Raw genomic sequence first — 21,697 nt, 5'->3', positions numbered from 1 at the left:
GTAGAAGACTGAGCCGAATGCTTTGAGGCCTCTTCCATATGTTTCTGGAACAAGATTTCATCTAGCCAGCGCTCGACCAATGATACTAAGTGTGGGCTGAATGACATAAGATCCCGATGCCTTGCCTTGGAACAACAATTGGACCAAATATACTTTGCGATATCCTCTACGGGGATGTTTTCCGACTCGCTCTCAGTGATGATACTGTAGAGTTCGATTGCCCGCTTGTTGTCGGAACAGTCACACTTGCATCGTCGGTCCGGCCGGTTCTCCTTGACGAAATATATACATCTTTTCTGCACATTTGGATTGAGGTCATGGAAGCTGACAAAAAAGTCCACACTTGGATCTGATATAGGCATGTTTGGGTGTGAGTGCTATAGCCTTGGTGCGAGAGTGGAAATTAACGAGCTATTTGTACACCAGTAAACCAGCCTGTGTCGGCGGAGACTTCAGGGTCCGGCATCGCCTACTACTCCCAGGCTGAGGGCGCAAAAAAGGGAATTATGACAAAGTCTGACTTGATTTTGGGAAGAGGCTAGGGTGTAGGCGCCAGCGGCTTTTCAATAGCCACTGAGATTGCCCCTCTCGACAGGGTTTACCGTGCGTGACGGCGTAACGAGCCCCCACCACCCAACGAGCCAGCTGAACAAACAAAGTCCTTGAAAACATGCAGTTCTAGCGTAAGCCTCTCCAAGTCTGGCAACCCGCCCAAGAGTCTGTGAATTCCGACCTGCGCCTCGTCTCCCATCGTGCGCGGTATCCCCACGCATAGATCGTGGACCCACTAACAAGCCTGGCTTAGGCTCTCGTCGTTTAAAGGGGTTAGAAGCTGCTGCAGAAGATGGAGGACACGCAGTTGGGGCCGTGGTGCTGCACTATAGCCGTGAGTGATTTGTCTCCTGCCCCAAGTGCTCATAGGGTCTTTAGAGGCGGCAGCGCACGTAGCAAGCGCGTCAGACCGTGTCTAGTATACGATGGGCGCCCTAGAGTAGGAACTACCCTCTATAGTAAGCTCTTCTAGTGCTCTCAAGGATCCCGTCTCCGCCACCGCAGCCAACGTAGTCAACCCTTTCTCTCTCTTCGTATATGCCTGTGGCATACAAGGTGAGCGAGACGAGAGCACATAGGTCTAGCCTGTCCCCCGGGCCGGGCTATGTGATACTGCTGAAGTGGAGTTTTGAATGTAGGCTAACTAGGCGGGCCTTAATTATTGGGATAGGACTTGTGTCCACCCGGCCTCCTTGTTTGTACGAAAACGGTGCCACAGTGGTGTCGAGGCCAGCGGGACTTCGCTCCCGATGGTGTATTCGTGGACATGGCGCACTCGTGGACTAAGCGTAGACAACAGCTCGAGCAAAACGAACGAACGCACAGAGGTGCTTCTGCTTCCCGTCGTTCGGTCGAACCCGCATCAGCAAAGCAAATGCGAAACCACATGTCAATCTGGGTCAGCAAGGGTAAAGCGCCAAAGCACATCGCCAGTGGTATCGTTCAGCTCATTACCGCAGTCTCGCCATACAGACGCTCGGCAGCTCCGCATCAATCAGCAGGAATCGGCGGAAGGATACAGTACAATATCTTGTGGCAGTTGTAAACCATCGAAATGACGTGCATCGCCCCTAAGCGAGATGAATCCAACTTCAATCCAAACCAATCCAAACCAGTCCCCACCACACTCACTTGTGGACTTGCAGCGCATGCAATATTGTTCATCGGGTCTTTCTTTATCGCCTTGCATCTTATGATTATTAAGATACGGTGGTTGTGATCGCGATTATAACTATCGCACGTGGCTCAATAGCTTCATGTTGTGGTGTCGATTTTGGTGTTCGGAGCGCGCGTTACGCCGGGCAGCACAGTACCTGCTTGTTTTGGGCACACATTATGCTGATTGCGAAAGATCTGGAACGGCCTCTGCCGAAAATCACTTGCTGCGCCTTCTATGTCAATAATCTCCTGCCTGAACACGTATATAATGGTTACCGGTATCGGTTTCAGGTTCCTGCAGGAGACTACGCTGGCAATCAAGGTTGGCTATCGTTATCGCGCAATGGCAGCGTCTCTGTCGACCCCACCAGCACGCTGGGCGAACGTAGCTACTATTTTCACCTATATGCCGCCGACGGCCCGTACCGATATGAATTTGCTGCTGAGGAACTGTACTACATTCTAAAGGATCTGCGCCCGATAGCGTATGACTCACCGCCAACGCTGTGTAACACAATGTGTGCGCGGTTAAGGTTCACCGCATGCTATACGACGGTTCTTTAAGCCGCCCTTGCTATGATTTCTGTAGTAGAAGTTAATCTCCACGTACTATGCCCGTCGCTCCAACCTTCACAGCTGTTCGTACTACATCTTTAGTGTTCATGGCATAAAGACTCTCTATGCTCTGGGAGCCAGCATCGCCGCATCTCCTGCTACTGTCTAATCGAGGGCTTCTCAAATATATCGAGCTTCACGTTAGATTGCGTTCGTTATCTCGCTCACCATGGCGGATTGTGAGTACACTATTCAACGTCCATAAGCCATTCACTGATGAAATGATCGTAAGATGAATACGATCTTGCCAGGTTGAGCTCTTCATCTGTGCATACATTGCTAGATGCCCGCCATCTTATCGAAGTCAGAGAAACGCCAGGAAAAGGGTTAGGCATTTTCGCCGAGGAAAACATCTCTAGAGGGACACGAATAGTTGCAGAGCGCCCTTTGCTCAAAGTCAATATTCTCCCATCTCATTGCGTGGATGTGCAGACCCCCTTTAACAACCTCCCTCTACCCGCGCAGAAAGCATATCTAGGCCTCCATGGGTATGCCTCAAACACCTTGAAGAAAGACAATGACTGGAATTCCCTTTCAGCTTTGACTCGCAAGATTCTCGCTATATATGCTGCAAACCACTGGGGTAGAGATGTGTTCTGGCTCGCATCTCGATTCAACCACTCTTGCATTCCGAATCTTCACAATGCATACAACCCAAACATCAAGATGGAGACATTTCACAGCATTCGAGATATCAAGGCAGGTGATGAGCTTACTGTCTCGTACGTCTCTGGAATCTGTGCGCGGCAGGAGTGACAGGAACAACTGAACAAATGGGGATTTCAATGCAGATGTCCAGCTTGCGAGAACACTTCGAGTGGTATCCAATTGGAGAGCAAACTCGCTCGGCTCGCAATACTCAATCAGAGGGTCAACATGCTTATAACTGATAAACAGAAGCTGGATATGTACCAAACGATGGTGGCGCTTATGCATTCCATAGGCCTTGTTGGAAAATCTCTTCACCAATGGTAAGATTCCGGGTTGATACTTTGCTTTCTAGGCTTTCTAACATTGCTTTAGTTATCTCGATGCTGCTTTCTATAGCGCGGTATCAGGCAATGTACGCATGGCTGTGCTATGGACAGAGAAGGAGGTAGAGATAAACTATCGTTGCATTGGCCAGGATCATCCGGACTATCAAAAAGAGCTGACTGTATTACGTCAACTGAAACAGGCGGCAAACAGTGCGAAGGCGTTCCACTATACGCAAATTGACTGAATTATGGACTGGGACCAAGGACCCAGCTAGGCAGAGATGATGAGGATCATAGTGTCAGATATCAGGGGTGCTGAGAGGTCCTAAAACTCAGGTGAAAACTACACAAACCGACTCGATCCTACTTCGGCCTTACTTGCACGAGAGCATGTACATCTTCAGAGCACCTTGATTAAAGAACAATACAACAATTCATCACACCATTCATAAAATCCCATCGGATTGCATCATATTCTGACACATAGATATTAAGATGAAATGTATGCACGGCCAAATCGGGCCCCGTTAGGTTTACAGCCAATCACGTAGCTCCATTACTGAATCGAGGTGATGGGTCGGCCGCGCCTACCATTGCCAGAGCAGACTTGCAGGAGGCGGCTCCTATGCTTCTAAACCTATGCACCTCGAGCTGTTTTAGGCCTGCCCGCGAGTCTGTGCAGCTCAACAAATGTAGACGGGCACGATACCCCGCCAGCTATTAGTGACACGGCCCGCCGTTACCCGACAACGCGCATTGAGGCGGAGACAAGGTCCACTAACTTACCAGTACGATATCGCCCCGCTCCACCATGCTTCCGCCATGCTCCCGCCTTTGCCCCTGCCCCTGCTTTTTGCGGAGTGCTCATCCGAGATCGCGTTTGTATTTCCTGCCGTTTCGATCAACGCTTGCTACAAGCTGTTGACCTAGATCTACATGAGATCTATAGCAGCGGTCCCAGGACAAAGTCAGCTAGGTAAACGTCTCGATCGTCAAACTGTTATTAAGCTGTAATTACGCAAGAAAGGATATATTTCGAACTCGTTGAACGGTTGCAGGACGTCGGAAGTTGCTGAGCCCGAATCGGGGTGTTGTGGGCGGTGCCATACCCAAAGCACGTAGATTAGGCGGTGGCGCCACACTAGACTACAAGAGGAGAGAATACACATCTGATTCACGTTGCGTTTTCGGGGCAGGGTGCGAGATTGCCAGAATGGGGAGTTTCGGGGCTGATACCACGTGGGATCATATACTAGGCAAGAACGCAGTTGGTTTGATTGACCAAGCTGGAGTGCATCTGCTAGAAAGAGAGTTTGAGCAGATTGAAATAAAACTCAGGCAATGAAGACAATTGCTATGGTTGAAAGGCAGATGCTGTCTTGCTTTGGAGGAGTAAGCAAATGAGTGGTATACTGGAAGATAGGCGGAGTGGGTAACTCTCCTGGACATGGCGCGTGAATATAGATACGGTTCAATTCAGTGATCGGAACGGTGTGGTGTGGTCTGGTCTGTACCCTAACCTATAGGATCCCGCGAGCAAACTTGTCAATAAACAAACTGATCTATAGTTTGAATACCTAAAAAAAGCTAGTTTGCGTCGGGGGTTTCCTGTTTGAGTATTTAAACTGTAGATCAGAGTTTTTGTTGACAAGTCTGGTTACACGACAGATTCTCTTGGCTCGTGTAGTGGGGTGGGGTACATATCCACCCTTATGTCTGCCTTGCTCTCGGTCCACCACGCGCACCTTTTCTACCACGAACCTAAGCTATGCCGTTGCCAAGTTTCTCCCCACTGCCGGACTCGCCTGACCTAGGGCGACTTGTCCAAGGTCGTCTCAACAAGATTCATCAGCAGTTTCCAACCTTGTGCCCGAGGACGCTCGATGACTTCCGCATAGTGGCGGACAAGCTCTCTGCTATTGCGGAGGTGTGTCAAACCATTACGAAGAGACTAGCGGCGCAGGATGAGATATACGATGCAGCCGCAGTATTTAAGCAAGCTGAACGCGCCCTTGACTGGGCTGAGTGTATGATTCTTGACAACAACGTTAGGAACAGTACTAATTAGAGCCGTTCCAGTCTTAGCTGTGGTTCAAGTAGAGCGAGTACCTACCGAACGCACTCTTCTCTTCCGTGCACACGACCAAGCTGTTACAGATCGAGCTGGAGTGTATGCATCGGCTGCACGTAGGATACCGTTTGACGACGAATATCGGCAGCGAAAGTCTGTGCAAGAGTTCGTCAAGTCTCTCGGACTGCATTTAGGGAAGAAAGAGAAAGAAGCTGAGACAGGAAAACGGCTGAAGACAAAGTTTACCTCCACAAGTCCAAGGTTGGAATGGACCCTCCATCTGACGGCGAAGAAGTCGCGAGAACTACGTGATCAAGTCGACTTCGTAATTTTCGATCTTCGGGCGATACGTAAAACACCAGATACTACTGTGTTTCGTGTGACGGATGTGCTCCAGTTTCTCGAGACGAGTGGGCAGACCAATCTGATCCCGCGAGATTATCAGCAATGGGCTAGAAACTGTGACGAGCATATCATTATGGGAGAGGGCATTGAGAGGAGCATTGTGCATATTGTTCCTTGGCCCGCGCTACGATGGATGTCGATCATCAACGAGCCATTCTGTAGTGCCTACACGCTATCAACGTATGAACGGTTTAGAGATGGGCGTATGGACGGACGTTCGGAGACAGCGTATGAAGAAGCGTGTCAGCTAGTGGTGAACTCGGCTAAAGCCATAGCTGGGGGAGAGGTAGCTAATGCAGAGACTGTAGAGCACTTTGTTCATTTGATCTTAGAGCCTGGAGTATGGTTCTGGGGGATTAAAACGAGGAGCTCGGATGCAGAGATTGAGGCTGGATGCAAGGCACTTCTGTATGATGAGCTGGTTGCAAAGATGAGCGAAGTTTCTTTGTTGGATAGTCATAACGTATTACGACCTTATCAGACTTGATTTATCAGCCAATCAGAGGCAGAGGAGCAGAAGGCTCTTCCCTAGCGGCTCGCCTCATCAAAGTATGCTCATCCTTTCGCGGCTTCTTCCTCTGCATGCTGAATACTACAAATTTGACTGCTTGCAACGTGCTTCGGCTCTAGTAACGTACCAACTACACTTTGAGGCAGGTGAAGGTTTATCATAGGAAGCAAAGCAAGCCCCTCCTACTTAAGGAGCCTGAGAGGTACCACGGTGGAGCTGTCTTTGGTCTCCTCGTAAGGTCCGTCAGGCTCGGGACGATGAAGCAGTTCGACAACAACAACAACAACAAGAACTACAGCTTTAAAGAGCTGAGAGATCTCATCTTAAGGAGCAGGCTCGACTGTACAGGCTTCAATAGGCTAAGGAGAGGCGTGTTGAGAGAGAGAGAGACTTAAGGAGGTGAGGGAGAAGGAGAGAGCCGCTAAGGAGGCTGAAAAGGAGCGCTAGAAAGCAGCTCGCGACGCTGAAAAAGCTATACAACTGTCCTAAAAGGGTAAGCGCAAGACCTTACAAAGCTCTACTTAAAAGCAGAAGCGTTAGAAACGTGTTGTTGTTGAGTCGTCTTATGTAGAAGCTGAGGTGGCTGCACTAGCTATCTTAACTCGAACGACCCGCACGGCCGCACTACCAAGCTTCCGGGTAACTACAAGTAGCTTGAATTGATCGCAATGATATAGTTACTACAACTCTACAGAATCTCGCTATAATGGCCAATGTTGGTGGTGTTACAGCCTTATTTTTAGGGTCTCCTCATTTTGTTGGGTGGCTCATTGTGCGAACTGGCTCACCTCGTGCACGGGCACTGTAATGAACGACAGGGCCATTGAATGGCAAAGATTACCATCACTTTCATATCTTAGTCTTTTAGTTACGTTGGAACCAAGAAAATCTTTCCTGCTTTCGCAGTCTAAGGCACCCGTTTTCGATCATAAGTGAATGCATAGCACAGTACGTGTGTCGGAAGCTAGCTGCGGTTCCGATGCTGGGAGTGTTCGTTGTCGCAAGCTGCGCTGCCTGGAGTAAGGCAAACGGATACTATAACAAGCTCGATAACTCAGCAGCTTACTACGTCAACGTCTGCCTCCATCCATACTAGAAATACTACTCTGATAACAGCTGGGCCGACAAGCCGGAGTGGCTCCACGCACCTAGCGCTAGGTTCCAGCGACTCTGGCAAATACATAAACCTTGGTGCCGGCACTCTCTAGCAACTCGTACGACTGTAACAACGATTACAGGTGGGTTAGATGACTTAAGTGGCGCATTTATACGTCGGAACAACAACAACGAGGTTGTTGCGGACTGTGCAGGATAGGACCTTGTTACATGACACCTTACCCAACACCTTAATTGCGTTTTTGATTACGAGAGACTGGGTGTGTGGTTTCCTTTCATCTTAACTTAGGCTCAACCAAGCTTCAGGGATCAGGAATAGCATGTAGCCTATAGATACAGTAGTGTTTTCTTTGCATAACAAGTCTACATTGGCAGCTTCAACGTCTAAGCCCACATCTGCTTGAATTTACCATCAAACGCCCCCTTCAAACACAAAAACGCTTTTAGTACCTTTGGTAGGCGCATGTCTACATCATCCCATCCCTCCATCTCATCATCCTCATCATCCCAGACTCCAATTGGAGCCCAGACGTTTGTTGAGGCTGAGTCATTGCCTTCCTGTCCTGCATTTTCGTGGCTTCCGATTGTCATGTTATCGTCCTTTGATTCTTCATGCACGTCGCCACTGCCTTTCAGATCAGTTGCGTCTGCCTCGGATGGTGAGGAGGGTTTCATGAAGTTAGTCAAAGCTGTTATGATCGTTGCGCGGACGAGAGAGAAGTCTGGTTATTCGTTAGCAAACAATCATTAATGTTCTGGAGGAAACATACCGTTCAGGTGGAACCAGACATCGGACCTGCGGATCTTGTTTGCTTTCTCTAGGGCGTTCAGATCGCCATGCTTGTAGAAGTCATACAAGTACGCGTTGAGTGGTACTGTAGATTCCGGATGGACAGGCAAGTATGGCACAACAGCTTCTTCCAGAAAGACACCAGAACGTACAGTACCACAGAGATCGGAGATACTATCAAATTCGTCACCATGGCCCGAAAGTGAGACGAAGTGGGAACGAAGAACTGTGTGCTGATTCGCACTTGGGGTCATGTTGAATTGCTCGTCCGACCGACCAATTCGTATCCCACTCAGTGGCAATGCGTCATCCGGATCCTTTAGATGCTGATCCGCGAAAGTTTTGACATAAGTGCAGAATATTGCCAAGGTTTCGTTGTTATGAGCTCGGAGCGTATTTTCCGCTTGCTTTGGCAACGGCGGTAAGAAGACGATCGAAGGCGACCGCTTCACAACCTCCTCGACAAACTCCCCACCGACGCGTTTGCATTGTTGCCGACCAAAGATGTGTGACAGTACAAGCATAAGTGTTGAACAAACGTGTTGGGGATTGGAATCAATGCCTTGACAGAGATCATGGAAGTAGCCAGAACTGAGGAGTACGTGAAAGGCCCAGGCGGAGTTCTCGGTGTAGTATAAGTGAGTGACACACCCAGCAAAGTATATTGGCGAATCATGAAGATCCAGCAAGGACTGGCGTCGAAGATACTCGATTGAGAAGCGAAGATGGTGTAAGACAGCCATTTTGGATTTGGGGGAGCCAAGGTAGAGTCGAGGCTGGGAAAGAATAGAGTTGATTGTACGAATTGCGAAGTCGGAGTTGCTTGAGCCATGGAGCAAAGTGGCTAGCCGCAAGACCAGCGATGTTGTGATAGGAAAATGTCCGTTCAGATCTGGAAGTCTTGAGCTCATCAGACGGAACACTCTTTCAACAGGGATTCCACGAAACAGGATATTCCCAAGTAGGTCAAACCCTCTTCGACCAGCTCGACCAGCACACTGGCGGAAGTTGAGCGCGGTAAGGAAGACAGAGTCTCCAGCGAAAACTACAGTTTTACAGGGCATATTGATGCCCAGCGCAAGAGTGCCTGTAGCAATTACAACTTGCAGGTAGCCTCTACGGAAAAAGGCGTTAACATTGTAGGAGAGGGCGTAGAAGGCGTAGAGAGCGTTGTAGCGCGTAGTAAGGCGGTAGAGAGGCGGTAGAGAGGCAGTAGGGAAGGTAGAAGAGGCGAGAACAGGGTAGAAGGTAGATTGCAGCAGGGGGGGAAAGGGAGGCGAGAACAGGGGTGTGGAACCCGCGCTAACGCGACTGACAGGGAGCGGAATCTGCGCTAATTCAGAATCGCAGTGGAATTCCGTGCAGTCGCTTGGAGGTAGGAGTCTTTGGCGGTATATGCTACGAGCCTTAGGAAGTCTTCGGTCGGGATACGAGAGAGTTGCAAAGATGGCGGAGATGCAGGTAGCGGCACAGGCAGTAGAAGCTGTCGAGGTCCCGGAAGGCCGTCGCGACGCCATGCGAGTGGATCTCCAGACGTTCCAATAACGCCAGGCCTACCTTCTAGTCGAGGGCAGCCTCTGCTCTGCCTGTATGCGCCGCGCTCCAGTGGCCCTTCGACGCATGTCGACGCATGCAAACTCGAACGCTGCCCTCAACTCCTCCGTATCGTCTTGAAAGTTTGTATGTTGTCCCTCACTCATGCGCTCGGTCGCCGCTGTTGTCTTGCCCGCTCTCGATGTACTACTCGCGTCGCGTAGGTTGACCATATGTGCGACGCGCTCGTCGAGCGTCTTGCGCCTGTTCATACGCTCCTCCAGGTCCTTCACATTGTGAGAGTAGCGCAGCCTGAGCGCTTTTGCTGCCTGCGCGCGCGCATAGAGGTAGATGGAGGCCCGACGATAGAGGCTGTGGACCGTACGAAGCTCGATGGTTTTGTGGATGCGCTTCTCAGCCATGCGTCGCAGCGTGCGACTCGTCCATGCTAGGGCGCATGGTAAGCATCGACGAAGGTATAGCAGTATGGTGTTGAGGCGCAATCTTCTCGTGTGGGTGTGGGTGTGGGAGTGTCAAGAGGCAGTGCGTTTCGCCGCGGGGAAGCCGATAATGACGTCGCGCTAGCGCGTCAGCATTCACCTGGGCACTGTCACGAACTTGGATGCGCGCTTCCTCATATAGTCTATACATTGCAAAACGATTGTCCAGATATACTCTGTCGCCAAATGCGATACTAAACGACACTCCGAAACGCCTTTACTGCGATGCAAATCCCGCCCAAGGACTATCAACCCTCTCGCCGAATGCCGCCGTGTGTCATCTACTGGCCATTCGCGTTCTTGTAGCAAGGAAACCAGCAATTAAAGCTCTGCGTATTCGGCGCACTCCCATCGACGACCTTGCAGAAGCGCGTGGGTTGCCGATTCGGGTCCGATTCGGGGTCGGTCCATGGACCACGACCATTGCCCTTCATATCCGAGTCCCAATCGAAGAAGTTGACGTTTGCGCCGTTTTGTCCCGGTGCGTACTCAAACTCTAGCTTGGTACCAAAGTTGCCGGTGCGCTTTACCTGCAGATCGTTGGGAAGGCCCTGCAGGTCGCATGTGTCGCCGTTGTTGGCCAAGTTGCACTGAGCTGGCGTAAATTCCTTGTTCTCCCAGTCACTGAGCTTGATGTCCTTGATCGTCGCATCGCCGTCGCGCGTGAATTCGACGCCGCATTGGTAAAGCTCCGCGTAGGCAGTGTCAGTCAATTTATACTTGTTGTCGTCGCCATTGCGGTTGTAGTAACTGCTAAGCTTGCCGGATGCCCACGTCTTCTCCGAGAGCTCGAATTGCATGCCGTCGGAACCGCAGACACCCCTCGGGTTTGGGTTTGGCTGACAAAACTTGAGTTTAGTCTGATCAGCACCAGTGATGTCAAAGTCCACGTCGAAGAAGTCGTCGCGGACCATACCGTTGCTTGTTACAATGCGACCCAGCTTGCGACCGATGTCTTGATTCTCGTCAGCTACCATGCAGCGTAGACTGTTTGGTGCCAGTCGGTTCGGATCGTCGAATGGTAACTGCTGAGACATTGCAGGTGGCCATTCATCACAATCGTATTCACCCTGACCTGCTGTCTTGAGGCTCCACTTCTGGCTGAATGGGAACTCGCTACAAGGACTATAGCCTCCAGCAGAGCACCCAGATGCCTGTCGATTGTGTGCTTTCTCTAACTCGTTGCCTTTGGTGGGCCCGACGTACACGATTCTGCTTGGATTTTGGATACCGGCGGCTGGGGCCTATCGCAGACACAAATCAGTTCGAGTTTAAAGAGAGTGAGATGGCAAACACTAACCACGCAATTGATGTAGTAACAAGCATTGTTGCAAGCACCCTCTCCACCCTTACAATTTACGGTCTGTTTGCCGAAATCTGTCCCAGCGCGCTTCACGAACATTCTGTCTGCCCTTCCGGGTGCTACAATGTCGGGCATGTTGTTGCCCTGCTCCAAGCCCATCGAAGCCTGGAGTAGCAGAGAGATAGCCACGATGTAACGCATGTTGGGCAACGGAACGGACTTGTTTGACGAGTAAGGTATTGGAAAGCTCGGGAGGAAGTCAAAAGCGCAAACTGCGTTCAAGATGCGCGGAAGAAGAAGACTGATAACGGAGAGAGCTATCAAGCTGGAGAAATGTGCTGGTAGTAGAGAAACATGAGTAGGATGTTGCAACCTCTTTTATACCAATGCGAGACCACGTCTACCTCAGCGCATTCTACCATCATGGTCATGACTTCGATCCTGGCGGCTGTATCTTGGGGGCTGCATAACACGTTCCCCACAATAAAGCATACTCTCGTGGTGCTCATACTCGACATAGCACCCAGGCGTCCATCAGCGTAGACTCGCAAGTCAAAGTCTGACAGGCCAAACAGCCCCGGCATGTCCTGAGTGCGAAGAACGCCTGACTACTTCGAGCAATACGGCCACATGCGTAGGTAATCTTAGTATCTAGAAAAGTGGGATGTTGGGGGGCCAGGAGCCGGGCGATGATATGCGTAGTCAGCGTGTACGAGGCAGTGATCGTGGGGCTGTCTACGTTGCCGCCAACAATGTGCGACAAGGCTGAGTACATGTAACTCGAAAAAGATCGCGATACCTACACAACTATGCTCTTGATGCAGCCATGATTCGCTGCGTTGGACGTTCTGGAGTTTCGAGATCCACGTCTGAGCTTACGGTGCAGCTGCAGGTCAAGAATAAGGTGCGGCGCAGCTGCGCAGCGGGGGGCCTCGCGTAGGCATCCGCTCCGCCTCACTGCCTGCACCTGCGAACGCATGTGACGTCAGTGAATAGTAAGACCATTAAGGCCGCGACTTCGTCGCAACAATAACTCCGCAGACTTTGTAGCTTTCTGACTTTCAAATAATAACCACAACCTTGCACAAGCAATATGTCTGACCCTCCCTACGCGCTCTTCGTCCTCGACAAGAGCATCACCAACGAGGTCAGCACCGCTGCATCTATTGACCATGTGCACAATAGTAACAATCACAGTATCTCAACTCCGTCCTTGAGCGCGCCTACCATGGCGACGGTGGTGAGGACTGGAACTTCTGGGTCGCGACAGATTCCTACGACGACCTACCCGCATGCCCCGAAGTCCACAAGCCCCCTCCGCCCGGTGGCACGGAGGCGCCTGTACCATCCTCCTTCGTCTCACCCTGGCTCGGAAAGACGCCCGAAGATTGCGCAAAGTGGTTGCAGGCGATGCCACGCACCGAAGACACGGATGAGAAGAAGTTTAGGGTTGACACGCCTGTGAGCGACCTGTACTTTGTTTTCCTCAACGAATTCTCCAAGGACGAAGATCTTGTCTTCGTCGCGCGCGTTGTCGAGGAAGATGGGAAAGAGATGAGAGTTGAGTATTTTCCGCAGTCGACGGACAAAGTACAGAAACAGATGTGGACGATTTTGCAGTTCGACGAGAGAGTGATCAACTACCAGCGCAGGCAGTTCAGCAACAAGGAGCCAGATCGAAGTCAGTACAAAGAGCCGAAGGACTAGAGGTGTATAGTAGTAAACTCTCGCGCGGATGAAAGAGACAGTTATTGCATACTTGATACTTGATGGCAACGATAGGTGATCTCCTCTCTCTTCTTCTAGTTATGAGTCGCTCTCATGTCCATTTTCAATTCCGTCGTTCCACATGAAAGCTCAATTTGTCCATTGCGCAAGCTCCTGCCGACCGCAGTCGCGCCAGCTGGCAACTGTAGTGTAGCTGCCGTACCAGTCGGTATAACAACCGTGAAAGCAACGCACGTGCCGCTCAACGTCCACGCCACCTTGATTGGTCCGTTGGGGGTCGGTACCGTCCCGCTGACTTCTGACTGTTTCAAGAACCCTATCGTGGGAGTGATAAGAACCGTTTCGTACCCGGGAGAGGTTGAAGCGACGCCAAGAAGGTACTCTGGCAGTACATACGTCGGAGCTGCACCCCACGGATGCGCTAAGCTAGTGAAGAGATCGATGCCAGGAGAACCATCAGGCTTTACGTATTCCCAACTCGCGCCAGAGTAATACTCGTTCTTGTTGACCATGCTACCCCACAGGTTGTCGAGCAGATGCCTGATGGCAGGTGTGCTGTCCACTCCGAAGTCGCGCCTTGACTTGAACAGGGCTTCCAACAGGAAACCTGATGGATTGGGTGCCAGCTGGTAGTCGTCTGTCTCCATGTCGCTCGAGATGGTCTTGTAGCCTACTGCGAAGCGAAGCTCCTCAAGCTTAGCAATGGAAGATGCTGCTTGGGTGTCGTTGGCCGCACCAGATAGGATTGCCCAGGCGATACCGGTCAAGGAGAAGTTGCCTCGATCGGTGGTTGAGAGGGAGTATGTTCCGAGCTGATCATTCCATAGTTCACGATTGAGGGCCTCGCGCAGCTTGATGGCTATTTGGGAGTATTGTGTCGAAGAGTCTTCGTCGCCCATCGCAAGCGCAAGTGGCGCGATCTCCTCAAGCATGTAAGCGAAGAGACCGGTCGTTGCACTACCGTTGGCTGGCCCCAGGAAGCTGAATGGCGATGGAACCTCCGGAGAACCTCCAATGAGACCAGATAAGGGATCGATGAAGGCCAATCTCGCGGTGGCAAGTCTCTTGATCTGATCCCAGTGAGGTTTTAGCCCGTCGCGGTCTCCGGTGTGGCGGAAGTATTGGCCGATTCCTGCCAAGAATAGATCTTGGTAGTCTACCAACCCAGCGTAGTTTGCGATATTTGCTTCTTTGTACTGGGGTCGGGCTCCAAGGTTCGTAGAGATCTGGGTAAAGCCGGCGTATGGGCCGTCATCAAGCTGGAAGCTTAGCGCGTATATGATGGTGCCCAGGAGGTAGTCGAACCGAGCAGACGAAGCTGCAACGACACGCACAGTGTGATAGAAGTCTCCTGTCCAGACTAGCCGATCCCGTTTGGCACCATCCAGGCAGACTGAGTGTTCTAGAGGTGCGACCTGATACTCGGCCAAGGTATCCTCGCTCGTTAGAGAATTTCGATATATGGTAGTGCCGTTTCCAGCAGTGACGGTTACGTCTTTGTGATACGCGATCTGGTCCTGCATGCCTCCGAAGCCCCATGTGCCTTGGTATCGAGAAGGTGTGCCAAAGTTCCCGGGGGGTGCAGGCGGAGGTAAAGGTATGAACGCAATCTCGGTTCCGTTTACGCTTACCCGATATCCAGTCTCCTCGATTGATGTGCGCACGCGATACCACAAGTTCTCCTTGATGGTTGTGTTGATAGTAAAGTACTGGGCTTCTGGCACGGATAGTGTGCTCTGGTTTACTAGACTCCATCCAGTAGTGAACGCCAGTGTGTTTGGAGGCAAGAGGGTTCGGTTGGTGTTTGCGAGCGTGTTCTGCTCAGGGTATTCGGATGTAAGCACGAAGTAAGGCCCCAGTGGCGGCATTGCACTTGCTACTCTCCAGCCTGCGCCGCCGCGGGCGATCTTTACGTCGAATTCCAGTGTGTAATTGACTGCGTCAACTCCTAGAGAAGATTGCGCACTGGTTTGGCCCCGGATATATGCTCCTTCTTTTGTGATCTCCCACGTAGATGGTGCATTTCCGGCATCTACACATGCTACTTGAGCGACGCGACCTCCTAGGTCCAAGACAAGATTCAAAGTCTTATCAGATGTCTGTAAGCGGCCTGGTAGCATTTCAGCGTCCAAGTTTGAGCTTGTTGCGCGAAATCCCAGATGATCAATAGTGACGGAGCCATTGGTAATCAACCGTGCGGTCTGCCATCGCTGGCCTCCTTGGACGAAGAAGCTCTCGATGTATCCCGTTTCTGTGACTTTGAACGTTTCTACTCGGAAAGAGTTGGATAGTCCATTCGAGAATGTCCAAGGCCCATCCGAGAATGGCTCTTCGACGCCGCGGTACTCTTCGCTGTACTTTACTTCGATCTGCACCATTCCATAAATTGCTGAAACATAGAAGAACGGGAAGCCGGCTACTTCAGTGCCGTAGTCGAGCGTAACGAGTGGGTTAGCTGGCGATAGGATTAGGGTCCCATTGTTCCACGGCTTCAAGCCCGATGATGAGGGCTCAGATTGCTGTAGGTGTGATTGGGGTGCAATTGAGCCATAATCCACAAAGCTAATATTGTGAGTGAACGGTCTTTTGTACGTATTGCTGAAGGCTTACGCAGTCGTCAATGGGTTGACAACAATTGTGATAATCGCAAGACGCTGAAGAAGATTCATCGCTGCTTCCGTGCGAGGTGATTTTGACAGGGCTTTCGTTGGCAATGCGGCCGGACCATGATTATAACCAGCAGTCGTCCCTACAACATCAACTGATGGTCGGAAGGTGGTGGAGAAGGAATAGCCGATGATATTGTGACTCTCGGTGCAAATGTAACCGACGCGATGTAGCTTCGGCAGATATTTGCTCACCATTGGCCAGTTCAGTCGGAGCGTTCTTGAAACTAAGGGTTCTCTGGGCAGCCGGGTACCCCGCACGGGGACTTCCCCACAAACCATCGTATCTCGTATCTCGTTTTGTGCAGTTATCGTACGGGGAACCTTTTCTAGTTTCCGTCATAGGGTACAGCCTGGATGATGCTCGGTCGGGCTCGGTCGGGTTCGGAGCAATGCTTGTGGCCGCATTTACGTTGCTTTTATCGTGCTACGATTCTGCGCTCTTCTCGAATCGTGTGAAATCTTCTCTTAACATATTCCGCAGAATTGTACCCGCCCTCGCAGACTGCGCGATAGCATCTTCAACGGCTTGTACGTCGCTCATACTGATCTGCAACGTCCCAGACAAGAGCTCTTTGGTGATGTCATCTCCTGTCGTGACTGTCATCTTCTTCGTACCCGTGATACCCAAGTCGACCTTTGTGGTAGTCGCCCATGGTGTGCTGTACCACAACCACTTCTTCCCGCCGCATGGTATCCAGTACCGCCAGCTAATGTTGTAACCCTCGTTCGCTGCGCCTTTGGGTCGGAAGTTGGAAGGCAACGTCGTCTCGGGGTCCGGGACTTGTTCGTCGGCGATGCGACCGGAGAGCACGCGACACGACGGTATCAGTTGTATCGCGCCAGAGACACGGACAGCCAAAATACATGAATCGTAAAGATCCATCCCGCCCAGAGGCGAGCCCATGAGCCATGCGACACTTGAGAGTAAAGTGTCACCAATGACGCCGACCACAGTGACGCCCAGCTCCGATCCTGAATCTGCGCGCGTTGGAAGCTCGAAGTAGTCTGTGTACTCCAAATTGGCGTCGCTCAAGAGCCTCCTAATAATCACGGGATCTTGCGCGTCGTTCGCATAGCTGAGCACGCCGCGGGGGTGGTTCAGAATCTGGTGCTTCGACACCCCAACCGCCAGTCCGAGTAGCCGCAAACTTAACTCGGGTGGCCGGTTCTCGTCCGTTATTTTCGGTGTAATGATGTGTTTCATGTCGTCTACCTGCTGTGCGAAGTGAAAGAAGATCGATCGAAGCGCAAGCCAGATGACCTGGAAACCAAGCCAGATCCGGAAACAAACGGCCGGCTCATTCGAAAGAACGGCGTATGTGCCGAGAAGGGAAGTAATGCAAACGGCGGCGCCTATAATCCAGAATATCTGCCACGCGCGACCTCTGCGAAGGTTGACAGGTACCCCGAGGAGAATCCTGCGCTCTCCCCCGATCACTTGCGGTGTAGGCAGCGACCCAGAGACGACATCAAAATGTCTTGACTGCTCGCCAGGTGTTGTAGCTCTTCCGACGTGAAACAACTGCAACGCGATCGCCGAGAAGAAGGTGTACGCCCAGATGACTCCAGTAACCAGGAAGACGCGTCGAGAGCCGAAGTGGTAGAGCAGATACATCTCTACGACCTTCAGCAAGGTTGCAAACGTAATTATCCAGTCGTTTCTGGTCTGTGAGCGTTGTACAATCTCCCAGTAATGATCTCGCATGTAGACGTGAGCTTGTAGATGCTCCCCAGGTTGCATTACTGCACAAGATCGCAACGGGCCGGCCGTCCATTCATCGAAAGCGTAAACATCTTCGAAATCTTCGCTCCCAGCGGTTATCAAAGTAGAACCTTCGCTGGTCTGAAGTCGATTAGACATGTCCTCGAATGTGCTTCTTAATCTTGACTTACCTTGGTCCACTTCACCGTCACTCCAACAGCACTGCCAGTGACTACGCGACTGTTTGCCTTCCTACTCAGACTCACGCAACACCCAATAGCCTTATCAGAGCCACTGGTTCTCACACCAACGGTATCTCGAAGCCATCCTGGTGTGCAGGCGGATATGCATGCTTTGACGATGAAGATCGACCCAAAGGAGCTCAGAGCCGCCCATGGCAAACCGCAAGCGCCGCGATTCCCTAGAGCAATCAGTTCAGCAGTCGAGCCCCCGATCACAGCAGTCAGAGCCGCGATCTCGACCAGACCGCCGCTGAAGTTCACCTCCTCTCCTTCGTCTAGGCTGCTAGCGCATACATGGAACATGATGGCGACAGTGGGTGGTTGTCTTGCGCTGCGGAATGGAAATGAGGCGATGCGACGCTTTTATGATCCAGCTGGTACCAGTTCCGGTGTATGATGCAGCCTGGCGTGATGCCCGTTCAGCTTCGGAGGGGTAGTTGTGGCTGGTCTGTACAGGCTCTCATTCGTCTGCGTCAGCATACACAACTGTTGGCTGCATTCGCAGTCGCAAGTATACTGGTTCGCTGTGAACAGGCTTGCCGCCTATGGAGTCGTCGGCAGCTCTTGCAGACATCCTAAGCTGCACCTATTCTCTTTGCGATTGCGACAGGCGCAATAATGGAAGCTTATGTAAATTACACAGTCTAGGCAGCTTGTGCGCGTCAAGTCATTTCCCGTCTATTCGACGCGTCAAGCCTCGTGGCACAGCAGCGGCGGCATCAGGCAGGTCGCACTCATCGCAGCTGTCATCGCGACGATTCGCGAAGACGTGTTGCAGCACTAATCGGAGTGCGGTCTGGTCGCGATGGCGGTATACGTTGTCACGCAGAGCATTGTTGAAGTGGTGAGGTAGGTTGAGACGGGTCCATTGTTGGTGAGGCGAGGTGTTGAGATGTTGGCACGTGCCTTTTCAAGTGCCCGAATCGCCGCACGCACCTTCACGCCAACGCAACAGGCTTACAATCTTCATCTAACTCACACAAATCGTATCGCCACTTTCGCCTCGCCCACCGCCGCTGTGCGGGTGCGGATAATTCATGATCTTAACGAATTCATGGGCGCAATAGCACTTTATCCAATGTACTTGCTTATTATAAGAGCCACTTCCAATGATACAATTGTCACGGCAGGGTATTGTAGTTTCCTAATCTGCATTTCATTATGACTACCACATGAAATGCCTCCTACCCAGCTTTCCAGGTTGTGTACGATCAAACATACAAGATTGCCGCCAATAGAATACAGGAAACCAATAAACCAAACTGCCCTGCGTAGGACTGTACCGCTGACCCTACGAAAACCTGTCGACGCTGCTGAGTCTGGTGTTGAGTCGGCACACTCTGAGGATTGCGGAAGACATTATCAGGGTCGACAGCTGCCTTAATCTGCTGCAAGCGAGGCACATTGCCGCCCCAGTAGGCCTGCTGAGGGTCCGCAAGCTCAGGATCGACGTAGCCTGGGTACGCGCCATCATCGCACGTCTCCTTCTGCACTAAGCTGCTAAGGCCAGACAAGAACGTCTTGGACGCGTCGGTGACGGGGCCCCCAAGATTGACGACATAGCTCTGCATGAAGTAGGCGGCGTCGCGGTGCCAGTATGCGGTAGCGGTCTGCGGGACATCGGCGATGGCGCCGCCTTCGAGATCCCAGATGACGAGCCAGACTGGCGCTCCCTTCTCGGTGCCATTGATGTAGGAGAACATGGATTTGATGGCTCCGTCCGAAAGCAGTTTGTGATTGGGCGTCTTGACACTCTTGGCGTAGAAGGGGATGGGGAAGCTGCCGCTGGCTGTCAGGTCTGGGTCGCCGAGTCCGGGGAACGGAAGTTCGCCAACGGTGATGTCCACAACGACGGTTGAGGTATTAGCAGGAAGGATAGACTGTGCGTTCAGCTTATCGAAGTCGGACTTGGGCCCGTAGAAGTTCCCGTTGATGACCATCGAGCCCTGGCTGAGAGTCATCGTGCTGGAAAACCGGCGGTCGAGGTTCTTCTGCGTGCCAAACTTTTGCCATTTTTGGAATGTGCTTGCGAAGGCATTTGCGTCGTCGGCCGCGATGGTGTAAGCATACTTGGTGATATTCGTTGGGGCGGGTGCAGTCCTCATGGTGAACTCTGTGACGATGGCGAAAGAGAAACCGGCACCTCGGATGGCGAAGAACAAGTCGGGGTTCGTGCTTGCACTAGCTGTCACGGCGGTGCCGTTCGCAAGCACACATTGCGCTGACACGATTTGATCGGCTCCGACGCCCAGCTGGCGACTGAGCGTTCCGAGACCTCCAATGGTCAAGTGGCCACCCGTGCCGATGACGGCTACTTCACCGTATGCCATAACCCGCTTGAGAGGTAGAAGCTTCTCGGAGATGTTGCCGAGAAGGTTTCCCTGTGAAAGATGCGTACGTCAGCGCATGTGCAACAAAGGGTGTTCGTTACAGGTGTAGTGTCAGGAAGTCACTTACCGGACCAAAAGTTACCGTGTGGTCACCCTCGTTATACGAGAAAGATGCCATGTTCTTCATGTCAACCACCAATGAGCCATTGAACCCTCCCAGTGCTATATACGACGTTCGTGTTAGCAAGTTCTTAATCGCAAGTCGTCCTTCCGGGGTCAGGCTTACCATAGTTCGCATAGCTATGGCCGCCGCTGCGCGCCTGGACCGCAACTCCTGCGGCGTTCGCACACTTCACGACCTCCGACACTTGCTCCTGGGTCTTTGGGAACGAAATCGCGGCCGGAACAATGTTGTAGTTGAGATTGTATGGGTGTACATCTCCCTGCAAGAACATCGGATCATTCGGTAGCATCCAAGTGCTGGTATCGTTGCTAAGGGCCGTTTGGAGACATTGCACGAAAGGGGCGTTCTGGGCTGTAGCAGCAGTCGCGGCCGTCAATACGGTCGCTGCCAAGAGGTTCTTCATCGTCGAAACCGATGGTGAGGCTGAGGTATGGTAAGGACTGTTGGTGGGCGAGTATGGCGAAGTAGAGAGATGATAAAGTCCTGAAGCGAGCGGATGAAGAAGAACTCAAGGAAAAGAGCGCTTGGAAAGGCGATTCCATCATCTTATGTCGAAAGACCTAGTTTGCTTGGTTTGTCGCGCGAGCCTCAAGCCTTATTCCAGGATGTCCAGGTAATCTTACATACCGCCGTCTCCGACGTCAGCCCTCTGTCGTTCAACAACGATGCCTCCAGTAACCTTCGCACAGCACCGAAAGTAGACTGTGCCTGCAACGCAAACTGCGCTTTGGTACTGGTTCGTACTGGTCCTTGAAGCTGCCATCTGGCAGGCGCAGATTCTCGCACATCTCGAGGCTGCAGCGTCTTCGCACCCGTGGACGTCATCAGCCTTGTGCGCGCCACCACGATGATGCGCAACCAAGAAACTCACTTTCCGAAAGAACGACCGGTAAGCACCATGCTGACAGAACGAGGCTCAAGGCGGGCAAAGTAGTGGTTTTACTTCGGTGTTTGGGTTCGAGGCGCACTCTATTTACCAGGGGAACGCGTTCTCGACCAATCACGGAGGATCGCTGGAAAGATCCCCCGCGTTCTACATCCACGCATTGATTGAACGCTGGCTCTTCCCTACCGGCACCATCCGGGCATTGAATTGCTTACTACGCTAGGTATGCCACGATTGTTTGGCAATATAGCATGTTCCTTCTCACCCGACACCGGCGTCGTGTTCGGACGCTCAGCACTGTGCGGTCGCGTCAGCGCAATGCGCGTCGCGCTTGCAAATAGTGCCGTCTGTATCGTGGCAGTGCTCAGCCTTACACCAGCATCTGTCGCGCCGCATATCTGATCATCATACGCATCAGCCCGGTG

The 21,697-nt window shown here is 51.9% G+C and overlaps 5 protein-coding genes across 5 annotated transcripts; 1 reads left to right on the top strand and 4 right to left on the bottom strand.

The window, feature by feature from the left end:
- Window positions 1-7,789: 7,789 nt before the first annotated feature.
- Window positions 7,790-8,449, bottom strand: J4E86_011666 (uncharacterized protein; the record flags this gene model as incomplete). The annotated part of the gene is made up of 2 exons (XM_051452157.1): window positions 7,790-8,127; window positions 8,176-8,449. The coding sequence occupies 2 exons, from the start codon at window positions 8,447-8,449 to the stop codon at window positions 7,790-7,792; spliced, it is 612 nt and encodes a 203-aa protein (XP_051296710.1).
- A 2,060-nt stretch (window positions 8,450-10,509) lies between these two features.
- Window positions 10,510-11,666, bottom strand: J4E86_011665 (uncharacterized protein; the record flags this gene model as incomplete). Its single annotated transcript, XM_051452156.1, has 2 exons — window positions 10,510-11,472; window positions 11,589-11,666. 2 exons carry the CDS (start codon window positions 11,664-11,666, stop codon window positions 10,510-10,512), a joined length of 1,041 nt encoding a protein of 346 aa, XP_051296709.1.
- Window positions 11,667-12,624: 958 nt separating this feature from the next.
- J4E86_011664 (uncharacterized protein) lies at window positions 12,625-13,238 on the top strand (the record flags this gene model as incomplete). Its single annotated transcript, XM_051452155.1, has 2 exons — window positions 12,625-12,678; window positions 12,729-13,238. The coding sequence occupies 2 exons, from the start codon at window positions 12,625-12,627 to the stop codon at window positions 13,236-13,238; spliced, it is 564 nt and encodes a 187-aa protein (XP_051296708.1).
- A 95-nt stretch (window positions 13,239-13,333) lies between these two features.
- Window positions 13,334-18,175, bottom strand: J4E86_011663 (uncharacterized protein; the record flags this gene model as incomplete). Its single annotated transcript, XM_051452154.1, has 3 exons — window positions 13,334-15,821; window positions 16,357-17,771; window positions 17,822-18,175. The coding sequence occupies 3 exons, from the start codon at window positions 18,173-18,175 to the stop codon at window positions 13,334-13,336; spliced, it is 4,257 nt and encodes a 1,418-aa protein (XP_051296707.1).
- A 908-nt stretch (window positions 18,176-19,083) lies between these two features.
- On the bottom strand, window positions 19,084-20,789 carry J4E86_011662 (uncharacterized protein; the record flags this gene model as incomplete). Its single annotated transcript, XM_051452153.1, has 3 exons — window positions 19,084-20,253; window positions 20,330-20,424; window positions 20,489-20,789. 3 exons carry the CDS (start codon window positions 20,787-20,789, stop codon window positions 19,084-19,086), a joined length of 1,566 nt encoding a protein of 521 aa, XP_051296706.1.
- Between the last annotated feature and the right edge of the window lie 908 nt (window positions 20,790-21,697).

Source organism: Alternaria arbusti, assembly GCF_024043155.1.
Source record: "Alternaria arbusti strain BMP 1465 chromosome Unknown scaffold_39, whole genome shotgun sequence".
Classification (NCBI taxonomy): Eukaryota; Fungi; Ascomycota; class Dothideomycetes; order Pleosporales; family Pleosporaceae; genus Alternaria; species Alternaria arbusti.
The sequence above is the reverse complement of the archived record's forward strand: the minus strand, read 5'-3'. Positions and strand labels throughout refer to the sequence as shown.